Source organism: Diachasma alloeum, unplaced genomic scaffold (genome assembly GCF_001412515.2).
Source record: "Diachasma alloeum isolate Michigan unplaced genomic scaffold, Dall2.0 Dall_scaffold_00691, whole genome shotgun sequence".
In the NCBI taxonomy this organism is placed as follows: domain Eukaryota; kingdom Metazoa; phylum Arthropoda; class Insecta; order Hymenoptera; family Braconidae; genus Diachasma; species Diachasma alloeum.
The window spans coordinates 157,315-169,693 of NW_021680823.1; the positions used below are offsets into that span (position 1 = coordinate 157,315).

General features: G+C 37.3%; 1 protein-coding gene across 1 annotated transcript in view; it reads right to left on the minus strand.

The window, feature by feature from the left end:
* Positions 1–8,604, minus strand: part of LOC107044230 (peptide transporter family 1) — a 90,957-nt gene extending 82,353 nt beyond the window's left edge. The window contains exon 1 of the mRNA XM_015266037.2: positions 8,428–8,604. Within this exon, the coding sequence (XP_015121523.1) occupies positions 8,428–8,475 (48 nt within the window). The 5' untranslated portion in view covers positions 8,476–8,604. The remainder of the gene's footprint in view (positions 1–8,427) is intronic.
* Between the last annotated feature and the right edge of the window lie 3,775 nt (positions 8,605–12,379).

A 12,379-nucleotide genomic window follows, 5' to 3' on the forward strand; every position in this document is an offset into this window, starting at 1 on the left:
CCCCCCCCCTTCCCCTTCTCCCACCACCACAAGGGAAGGTATATAAGGACTGCCCCCACACATCGGAGCTCAGAATCGGAGCTCATAGCCCTGAAGATGCAGACTGCAATGTTTGCGAAACGTCGGCGCAATGCTGAAACTCAACGCGGCATCCATCCGGAAGCCAACCACGTCATTAATAATGGCCGCGAAAGCCTCAAAACTAAGATGTAAAAAATTAACATGCTATACTATACTCTCGTAGAATGTAATCAATCATATGCTTAATCAATCAATTGAGGGTTTCCCTTCAACAAGGGAAACCCTCAACCCGTAAACTTCAACGCTCCAATACACGTAACTAAAACCAGGGAAAATGCAGAATCACCAACGAGGTTTTCCCGGGAAGATGAAGAATCTTCTGCAACGGCAGAAAGGGACGGGAACGAGGCGTCGGAGATACCAACTGCGGCTGGGAGAGACACTACCGTTGAGGAGGGAGTCCCTTCTCAAAGCATCACCAGTTCCCACAACAGACGATCCATGTGGAAGCATGACCGGAGAGGCCAGGGACACTAGAGCTATACGGAAGCCGATCAACAAACTCCCCTCAACATCCCACAGAGTAAACGAGGTAGAGCCAAGTGAGAGTCCAAAACACCCTGCTACGTCAGCCCCAGACGACTCAGACCACACTCGAGAGTCCACGAAACCTGCAGTTTTTTCTCCCCAGGAGAATTTGAAGATATGTTACATGAGATCGATTTGATTGGATATTTTGACGATTGTTTCTGTTTCGAGTGTGACGAGTGCGGAGCAGCAAATTGTTGGTCAGATGGAGACAGTAGCGAGGATGAGACTAGTAGACCCGAGTACAGCAAGCACACTAGTGGAAACAGACGATGCAGTGACACTGAACTCCACCTCCAACGGAGATGAGACTAGGAGAACCCAATACAGCGAGCGCACAAGTGGAGATAGACGACACACTGACACTAAGCACAGATCCAAGTCTGACTTCGATGGGGAAATTAACGTCAGTGGCTGGGAATCGTACACGTGAAACGATCCGGATTCCTGACGTTCACATGACCCTTCTGCCGCTCTGTCCTTGAACGGATTTGCATCATTTTCTAGCTCAAGCAAAATGTTAGTCATTTCTCCCCCCCCCCCCCCCCCNTCTTCCCCTAAAGATCCCAACGCACTTCTCGAAACTTCGAAGAAAATTATCCAAACATTGTTGAAATGCTGAAAACTATTCCTCTGCATAATGGATAATTTTTTTTTGTATTTACGAAAAATAAATTCACATTTTTCTTGATTCCCACATTCCTCAACTGCATTTTGAAGAGTGTTTTCTGCATACGGTTCATCTCGTCGAATTTCTTAAAGGCCTCATTGGCTTTGACTTTCTGCTTCAACGCTCCGATTATTTTCTCATAACGGCTCAGTTTTTGCTTCATCAATATCTTTTCTTTCCTCAATTGAACGAGTTGTTTATGCTCTCTTTGGGCCTTCCTCTGGCATAGCACCATTTGTCTCTCCTTATGTACCACTTGTCGCGCAGAAACCATTCTCTTTATCACTTTTGGTGAAAGAACATGACCCTCCTCACCAACCCTCTCTTTCTCTGTACTCCCCACTGGAAGAGAACTAGAAGAGTCTTGGAAGAGTCTTGGAGTGTTGAGTACTGGAAGAATCTTGTCTCTATCATCCACTGGAAGAGCAGAACATGTCGATTCTTCATCCATTCCATCATGAGCCTCATGTGATGAATGGTTTATGACCTCAGGTGCTGAAGAGCTGTTTGTCGATTCCTTGATGCTGTTATCAGTGCTTTCCCATGCTCCATCAGAACTGTTGAGCCGTTCAGAGTGATCACCAACAATACATTGTGTCTTTGTACCGGTCTGAGGGTTATTCAACTCTAAACTCGGTACATAACATGCCATCAATCGAGGGTATTTACCCGTCACGTGATAATCGTCTTTGGTGAAGTGTTTTGAACACACCCAATATTTCCATAAATCCTCTGTCTTGATGTTTGCAAGCTCTGGTGAATTGATTGCTTTTCTCCATCTCTCAGCAGTCCAAACTGATTTTGAAAATTTATGTCTCCCATTTCTTGCATTTGAGATACAGCCAGGCACTACACATCGCTCCTTCAATGACATTTTATCATGATCAAGAAATATACAGACAAAAAAAATAAAAAGAATCTTAACATGTCGGGAAATATTTCATTTTTGAATGAACTTGAACTTGGCCGCGCAATAAAATATGCACCAAACCTCAATTTTGGGCGCATGCGCCGACAACACTAGCGTACCAGGCGGGGGTGGGAAGAACTATCATTCATGTTTCATCCATTATATGGGAGTTGGACCCCCCTGACGTTTAGGCAGGTGCTTCGGAAGAGCCGTGTGCAGCCACATTCAGTTCAATGAGAGGGTACACTAGGGATCTACATGATCAGAGGGTTTTGTGTGGCGAAAAATATGACTGACCGGAACGGAAGACTATTTCTTTCTCTTGGAAGGAAATCACGTAAGTTTATTGATTTAAAAAAAGAAAATAATTTTTAAAAAATCATAACTCCCGTAATTATCGATATTTTCCAATGGTTTTGTTTTCAAAATATTAGTCTAAAGATCTACTTTGAGAAAAAAAATCGACAATAGGATCCTTAGCACCCACATCTTGATTTAAGGGAAATTAGTTAACATTTTCCTCAGATTTCCAGCAACATGCTTATTTCACCCATCAAAATGCAGTCAACCACTGCGAAGTAATAACTTTAATTGGTGCCGAAATTTTCATCATCTTACTGATGATTTTTAGTGAAAATTTAAAAAAAATGAAGTTTTTGAGATAATTGTGATTGAATAAAAAACACGTTTTGTTGCATAAAACCCTTAAATAACAATGGAATACATCGAATGACGGCTCATTTTACAGGTTTTATTATATATATTTCATGTGCAAAACCGCGATTTGATACCTCCAAACCCGAATTCGATATTGCTGAAAACTTGAAGAAAAAATCACCTGAAAATATGCATCGAAAAAAACGAAAAATTTTCAAAAAATCATAACTTCCTTAATTTTTAATATTTTTGGGTGATTTTTTTTCAAAATGTTCGCATTGAGGTTAACTTTTAGGAAAAGAATTGGCGAGAAAATCCGTGAGATCGACTTTTTTGGCCTTGCGTTTTGACGTGGATCTGCTCATATATGACCCCCTCATGACCTCCATATGACCTAAATCTTCATATTGCTACTATGCAACTTAATAAATAGTTATGCTCTTTTCATCATCTTTGCACTTCATCGAGAAAGCATCAAAACAATCTTTGTAAGCCACGATTTCTTTGATATGACTGTTAATTTTTCCAGTTTATCATGAAAAAATTTTTTTTTTAAATCTCAAAAACTATATGCTGTAGCTCAACAGTGATAGATGCGATCCGCATCATATTCTGATAGAATCAAGAGGCTATCAACACAAATTTTTTAAGCCATGATTCATTTAATTCTGATAACAATTCTTGGACTGAGCGTCGAAAAACCGATTTTAAAAAAAATACCAATCTTGCACAAACTCTATGAATAATTCAACTTTAATTGGTGTCAATGAACAGAGCCTCTCAGCATCTATATCCGTGGAAAAATTCATGAAATTTCATGAAGCTAACGATTTCAGAGTTTTTCTTTCGTTTTTTGGTGATTCGAAGGTGAAAAATATAGAAACAGCATTTATAATTATTTTGAAGTTTTTAGACACTACTCCGCTGTACCCCCAATGGTAATACGTTGGAGACGCGAGTTGATAATTTTAGAATATGAATAGTGATTGCTAAAAAGCAATATAAGCATGATAGAAGCTCTGACACCCGCCTATTTGTCTTAGATACCCCGCTTTGTTCTGGTCTCCTATACCTATACCCGTACAGACATTTTCTGAAAACATCATTTCTTCACGTTTCATGACAGTTCTAGGCATTTCCAGTCAAAATTGGGAAATCGGAAAAAATCACGATTACAAACCTTCCATTCGGAAACAAAATAAAAAAATTTCAAAATCATTTATTTACGATCTATTATATATAGAGTAAAATGCATACTTAAGTTAGCTCATTAGAGTATAACGAAAAAAGGGATATCAGATGAAAACTGCGGTACAAGGAGCATTTTTAAGGTAAAAACGTGAAAAATGACGTTTTTAGTGGATATACAAAACCGATCGGTTCCGTGATTTTTCTTATTCTTTAATGAGTCCCTCATATACCAAAAGTCGTCCAATGGCTGTCAAGGCCGAGCAAAGTCTTAAATTTCACCGCAGTCTCTCCTTAATTGTACTGAATTCATTTGAACCATTGCTCCATTGAACCTTCTAGAAGAAGGAATACAACGAAAGGAAGGAGGTTTATGGAATTACAACATAACTACATTCTTTCAACTCAACATCTATATTTATCGTATATTCATTTCTCTTTTTCACCACGCCAGAATAGAAAATTATTTCATTCATCCCATTAATAATTAATCTCAAGTCATTTAAAGGAGATACAAATCTTTTTTTTTTAATAAAGGATAAAATAAGAGATGGATTTTTTTTATAGATATAGAATGATTATTTTTTCTTTATGTGGTAAATTTAAGGGGCAAATCAGCTGAACGATGATAATAAAATATCATTGTCTGCCAGGCAATAACTGCCTATACTTTTTATCATTGATAATAACCATCGAATGGAAATATTATCAAACTCCAAGAAAAGATATGCCGCGTAGTAGAACCTGGAATTTCCAAGTGCTTAAAGTCGGTTTTATCGAAGGCCATGCTACATAACTTATATCTCTCGTGAGAAGATTCATTGAGTCTTCTACTAAGATAAATAGTAATTGTGTCGTGTATTCTCTTTAGTGATGCCTCAGCAAGTTCGTTAGCTTAAATGGCGTAAATTTAACTGATAATCAATGTTTTAATTTTAAAAATATCATTGCAGATATGGAAAGCAAAATTTTCCTAATACGTAATGGGACATGATACATTGGCAAATACTTAAGTATGGGTCTCGCGATTTTTTTCGCTTTTACGTCCATTAGCTACGGGTACCTTTAAATATGTAAATATGACAAAGAGCAATCTTCAATATTTCACGCATCTCAGATTTTCTAAGACAAACCTACGATTTTCCAAGAGTTTCATCAAGTCAGGCAGAATTCGCATTATACTGGTGTCGCGTCATTCACGCGATTAAATGTTCTTGTTCGAAAATGAAAGAGGAAAAACAATATTGCAATATAAAGCTGCAGTAAGTGAGAAGTATCAGATGATTGTCGTATAGAATAGTTAGCCATCCTACAAGATTTCTCAGATATAATTAAGATGACAATCCTAAAAATTGATATTTTTCCATGCGAATAAAAGCTTTATCGATGGATTTAACGTTAAGATATAATATTTTCAGAAGATATCTCCATGTACGTCAGTGTGTGCAGAATTTCGAGAAAATTTTTATAAATCTTCGCAAAATAGTCATGGGACAGAAATCGAGAAGATATGGAAACGTTAGATTAAATGTACATGGAAAGAATATAAAAATATTTTTTACTATGGGAACATGACAATTTTTAATATGAGAAATTAGACGGAGGACCATACTCGCCAAACATTAAAATTTACGGTTTAACATAGTAATTTTGAGAACAAATGAAAAATTACGACGCAGCGGGTGAAAACATACTAGTGACGGAATTCGAATATGATGGAGTCCATAAAAAAAATTAGTGTGGAACATGATAAAAACTGCGAGTCAGTATAGTAGAACGTGATAGCTCAGAAGGTAAAATTTCATTTCTCACTTGTGAAATTTATGAGCATAAATATGTTTTTCTACTTTCGTGATGAAAAAACATCCCCCTTCCTCTCTTTCAACACTAATATTCATGTTGAACATGAATATCATGTTAACATGAATATTCGTGGAAGAGGAGAAGCAAGAGCGCTTTTTTTTCAAGAACCGCACAGAGAAAAAAAGTGGATTAACTTTAGATTAAAAATGCAAGGTGTTAGAAATCTCATAACAATTGCCTATGGAAACAGGAATTTTTCCTTATTTTCGGATCGTGTCCGCAGGAGTTTTCTTTAATCAGCACGTTTACTTAGGCGTCCCGGTGACTCACTCACCACGTGGCCGATTGTGTTGTCGACACGGGAAGAGGATTCCAAGAAATGGAAACGATCGACGATCCAAATGCCCGCTGCAGTTTTTACCAAGGTTACTAGATTTAGGAGGTTAAGCCAGCGTATGATCTTTGCCGCTGGGCCAACCGTGTTAAAGCATAGGAGAAATTGGCCCAGCAACCAAACGCTGGCATAACCTCTTAAACCTAGAAATCTTGGTTTTTACTAGTCAACACAGTAATTTTTACCGTTTCGTAGAGTAAAATGTAGGAGGCGCGAGTGAATAAATCAAAATTTTAAAACGTAAAAAGAATACAATGTAACGTAGTCAAAATTCATAGAATTTGAGTAATTTTTCGTTGATTCAATAGTAAAAATGCCTTTAAATAAAAACGTTTAAGACGCTCTTAAATATTATTTTTTCTGGCGCGCATTTTATACTATTTATTTTATTCAAAATTACTACGTTAAATAGTAAAAAATAAATTTTATATTACAAAAATTTAGTTAAAATAGATCATATTTTAAAGTTTTTCCGGTGTGCTCCTGGATTAATATGTTCACATAGTAATTTTTTATTTCATATTCTTTCCATGTAAAGGCGTCAAAATTTCTTTCTAGAGAAAAAATTTTAAAAACCTTTGAAAAAAAAAATTCTGAGATTAGTCCTTGATTAATCCGTACGTGCACTGAAGGATTTTCAATAGTTTTACTTATAACAATATCAATAGCGACAAACGATTTCAGTTACTCGGACATAAGTTAGGTCTAATGTCCCAACAGCTGAATCACTATTTATTGGCATACAAAATAGTTTTTCTGCAAATTTTCAGTACTATTATGAATATTTGAGCCGTAATCTACTTGATGAACTATTTATTTAATATTTCAATATTCGCATGACTGAATAAATCACTATCACTGGATCAGTCATCTGTTAGCTGTTGACGCCAGAAATCGGGCCCACACGTATACATGCGGGTATTTTTATAAAACGTCACTTCTTCATGTTTCATTTAATTTTCAGTTATTTTCACCCGAAATTAGAGAATCGAAGAAAACTCGCGTTCATAATGCTTCCATTGGGAAGCAAGATAATGCTAGAACTTTTAAACTACTCATTTTGGAATTTTATCTCAATAATATCAAACATAACTGACACTATTTTTCCCCAAATATTAAATTTTCTCAACAGAAAGAAGTGTGTTATGAATTATAACGTGTCGAATGTTGGTCAAAACAATTTATTATCAATACTAAAAGAACGTTGAACGATTTTTTAATTCAATATTCTGCCTTTGAGTCGCTGATTCTAAACCATTGATCAAAAGACAAAATATTTGATCCATCAACGCGTCACTGTCAAACCTTTGCAACGGAGCGTTCGTCTTTGAAACACGGGTCAGATGTCTCTCAACATATTGAACAATAAATTATGGATTGTCCCGATCTAATAAGCAGGTTTTTGAACTTGAATTTCATGCTCAATCGATTTGGGTTTTTGATGCTCAATCGATTTTCGCATTCAGAATTGAAGATTTGAGAATCGAAGCTTTTCCGAACTATAAAAGCTGTGACGCAATGTTGGTTACTATCTAGCGCTCATGGTACTTATTACCATATCTTACACAATAAAAAAAAGCTAGGTGCATACTCGCTCCTCTAATAAAGCTGCCTAAATCAAAGATATGTTGTATTACTTCGGTTCAATATGGTTTCGACAGGTTCCATTTATCACGTGCCTTACTCTGAAAATATTCATTCAGTTGATCTCGAATAGGCCCAGTGAGTATTCTAAATTACCGATGTATTATAGAAAGTATTGACCACGATGTGGCAATGACCGCTTACGCGTTGATGGTAATAGCCTCACGTGTGGACTCGAGACTCGCTTTGTACAGAAAAGCAGTTGAACAATCGAATTCAAACTCAACATGAAGCACTCCAACAATGCGCAAAAAAAAGTTTTCACGACATTCTCATCACGTGAATATTCTCGAACACAGGCGAATAGAGTCGAAGATCCAATCATCAAAGCGTCTTTTTTTTATCTTATCACCGCCGATAACATTCCATACATATTACTGTCACAAAAATACATAAATGTTTTGAAAGTAAGTACACATTGACGCCACGCAATTTCATTAAATTGAGAGATATTCCATTTAACTGGCGCTATTGAGATATATGCACTCCGGTAATACAGTGGTGCACATCCATTATTTCGTTTTTTCCAATGGAACAGCAAATAATCAATACCTGTTTCTTTTTTTGTTCTCGTGCTTCCGGCACCATTGCACTGTTCATATTATTAGTTGATGGCACGCGAGTATACTCGTGTATCAGTTACTTGGCGTAGAGACGGGCACATAACTGACGTTGTGTTTCACAATGCGGGTAAATGGAACGCTGTATTCAAGTCGACCGGCACGATGAAGGACAAGACATGAAGTGACTTTTTAAAGAGTGGGGACCGTAACATGTACACATAATTTTGGTGAAGATTCAAGCCGATGCTTCCCAATGATCGGCAATTGACTGGGTAAAAATCTCTGTGTAAAATTGAGTCGTTATGGTAAAGGATGCAGACAGAAAAACCTAAACGTAAATTACGTTCAAGAAGTCGTCTTTTACGCTTGAAGTTGAAGCGTAAATTACATTCAAAGTGGTAAATTACGATGATTTTTTTATAATTATAATTATATATATCCGTAATAAATTTAAAAAAAGCGATAGAAATGCGATGGTTTTATATCTTGCAATATAATTAAAGTAGATATGAAGAATTAAATCAATATTCCAATCCTCAGAAAAAAAAAGAGAGACAAACTAACAGCATTCCGTGAAAAAAAGCGTTCATGAGTTTGAGTTAATTATTAATTGATTAAAAATTAGAATGGTATGTATCTGATGTTGTTGACTGATCTGTCCAATAGTCCATAGGTAAGGGCCACAATTCTCCTGGAAAAGAAAAATTATTTGAATTCAAGATCAATCAGTTCTATTTCAAGGATATTCGCGGTGTTTGAGAAATTTCGTGCATAGCAAGAGGAGAATCATTTACACCCAACCTTATATTTGAAAATAACGACTTAATTAAAATTCCAACGAGAACTTTTTTTATAGCTGTCAGTCTCCGTATAAAAACAGATCTCTAACTAACTAATTTTGCTATCTCCGTTGATTTCAAAATATGCCGAGACAACTTATTGTGAAAAGAAATCGATTCAACTCATTATACTACGTTACTAATACTATCGGAGATATTCCATGCTAAATGAATCAACGGCTGACCCTCACCCTCTTGCAAATTGATGTCGATTTTTTGTACGATTAGAGGGCTAGAAAAACTGTCTATCATTTATTTTCAGATTTTTCCCGCACGGAAAAAAATATGCGAATATATATGGGACATTCCATGTCAACACCAGCCACCCTGGATTTTTTTGGTTCTCAGAATCCTGAATTAGAATGTCCCAGTCAAGTACTACATGGGTACATACTTTCTCGAAATTTTCGCTCCTTTAACATTAATTGTTTGGCCAGGACAAATAACAAAAGCTCAAATTTTGGAAAAATCATATCTTGCGAACAAATTGGCCGATTTTAATAAATAAAAAAAGATTTTTTTCGTTTTTTTATATACTTTGAGACTAAAAGTATAACAGTACCACGAGGATGAATACTAAGCCATTTTTTAAGTTTTTCGTTATTTTAATACCTCTGTTTCGCAGGGGCCATTCGAAAATCGAATAATTTTTTTTTCTTCGATGGATGATGATATTACTCAACTTTTCCGGGGTATATCAAAATGGGATAGCCATATGGAGATGAGAAAAAAAAATCCATGGAAAATTCAATTTTCCGATCATACATGGGACATTCCATGTCAATTCAGCTATCCTGGATGTTTTTGTATTTCGGACTAGAACATTGGCATGTTTAAAGTCAACTACGATATGAGTCTAACATTGTTTCAAACTTTTACCCCCATAACTGCACTCTTGTACCTGGCAGACATGGCCAGTATCTTACGCAATATCGTTAATTGCTCGAATTCACATGATTTTTCACTTATCATGACGATTATTTTTCCACGTACGGATTTTGGACAGTCAGGGCCAATCAGAATGCAGCATTTGATGACAAATGACAGCCTGGAGGACGTTTTATTTCGGATATTTCGCACTAACATATATATTTTTTCGGTTATTTCGTACTCACATATATATTTTTCCGGATATTTCGTACGAACTCTTCAATTGTTCTCGGATGTCATTTTGCGGTTGCGTAGACGACACTCCTGACCAAAATCCTCGCGCAAGCGCTCGGGATTTTTAAACCTGCAAAACTTGACACTTGTGTTTGTTTACAACGAAGTTATCGGGAAATATCCGATAATTTTGAAGCATTCGGGGTATTACTACTGAATAAAAATTGAAAGCCAACGATAGCTCGGTCGGTAGGGCGAGCGATTTCTAATCCGATGATTCGGGTTCGAAAACCAATGGGTGCCGATCGCGTTCCGAACTCCGAGAAATCAAACTTTGTCCGCATTTCTTCGGGAAATGACCTTGGGATTTCTATACACAAACATTGGACAATGGATACAAAAAATGGGAGCGCAATGAAATCAAAGGTTCCGAGTAGGGGTGAGAATAAACAACCGATTTCTCGGAATTCAGTTTCCATACGAGCCATAGAGTTGCCTCAATAATAACCGTTTGATTAGTCCTCATCACTCACTTGAGTGTTGAACATCTCACACGGTTCAATAGTGTCGGTTCACAGTATCGTGAACAGAATTTCTCCGACGGTTATTCTCCTGTATTTATTCTCCATCAACTTTAATCAAGGTAAGTGATAGTATGAAATATTTTAGTAGTGAAGTTGTAAACTCAATCGATCGTTATTATTATTTTTTTCCCTTTTTTTGAATGATCAGAACTGTTCTTCATTCCTATTCCACAAGATGCCGCATGCCGAAAGATGTGCAAATCCAAAGCGAGTTCCTAGGGAGAAAAGTCACAATGGAAAAGACCTGCGTTCAATCTCAGAAAGACTACGACGGACATTTTCATTCTTGCCAGAAAATGCAAAACTATATAGCTCCTGTAGGAAAAGAGCTTCGACTTACATTCCTGGATCACTACCCTCTGAATCTTCATCGAATCGGGAAGTCTCTTCATCGTCATCAAATGTTGCAGCCGATCGTTCGTCCAGTGCCACACCATTTCTAGTAGACATTTCTACGAGCAATATCGCAGGGAGTTCTTTGAGATCAGGTAATTCCTTCCTTTCAATTGATCTTGATGGGGATCTGATTTTCAACGAAGCTTCAGAGGAGTACGATGCTCCAACAGCAGATGATTCTGAGACGGAGCACCACAGGAACATTCCAGCAAATGTTCTTTCTCCACGAGAATTGGAATTGGAAGAAATGTTGGATGGACTCAAGCAAAAATTCAATACGATGACAGAATATTGCGAACGTATTCAACTCTTGACTATTGCTCCACCTTCATGGAGTGAGCGAAAGGTGAGCCGTGTATTTGGCACGACAAGGTACATGGCTATGAGAGCAAAACAGCTGCGAGAACAGAGAGGAATATTTGCTTCAACAGTTGCGAAGGCTGGGAAATCATTCCCCAAAGAGACAGTTGAAAAGGTCCGGANTTCATCGTCATCAAATGTTGCAGCCGATCGTTCGTCCAGTGCCACACCATTTCTAGTAGACATTTCTACGAGCAATATCGCAGGGAGTTCTTTGAGATCAGGTAATTCCTTCCTTTCAATTGATCTTGATGGGGATCTGATTTTCAACGAAGCTTCAGAGGAGTACGATGCTCCAACAGCAGATGATTCTGAGACGGAGCACCACAGGAACATTCCAGCAAATGTTCTTTCTCCACGAGAATTGGAATTGGAAGAAATGTTGGATGGACTCAAGCAAAAATTCAATACGATGACAGAATATTGCGAACGTATTCAACTCTTGACTATTGCTCCACCTTCATGGAGTGAGCGAAAGGTGAGCCGTGTATTTGGCACGACAAGGTACATGGCTATGAGAGCAAAACAGCTGCGAGAACAGAGAGGAATATTTGCTTCAACAGTTGCGAAGGCTGGGAAATCATTCCCCAAAGAGACAGTTGAAAAGGTCCGGAGTTTTCATGAGAGTAATAGTCGGATGATGCCAGGGATGAAGGAT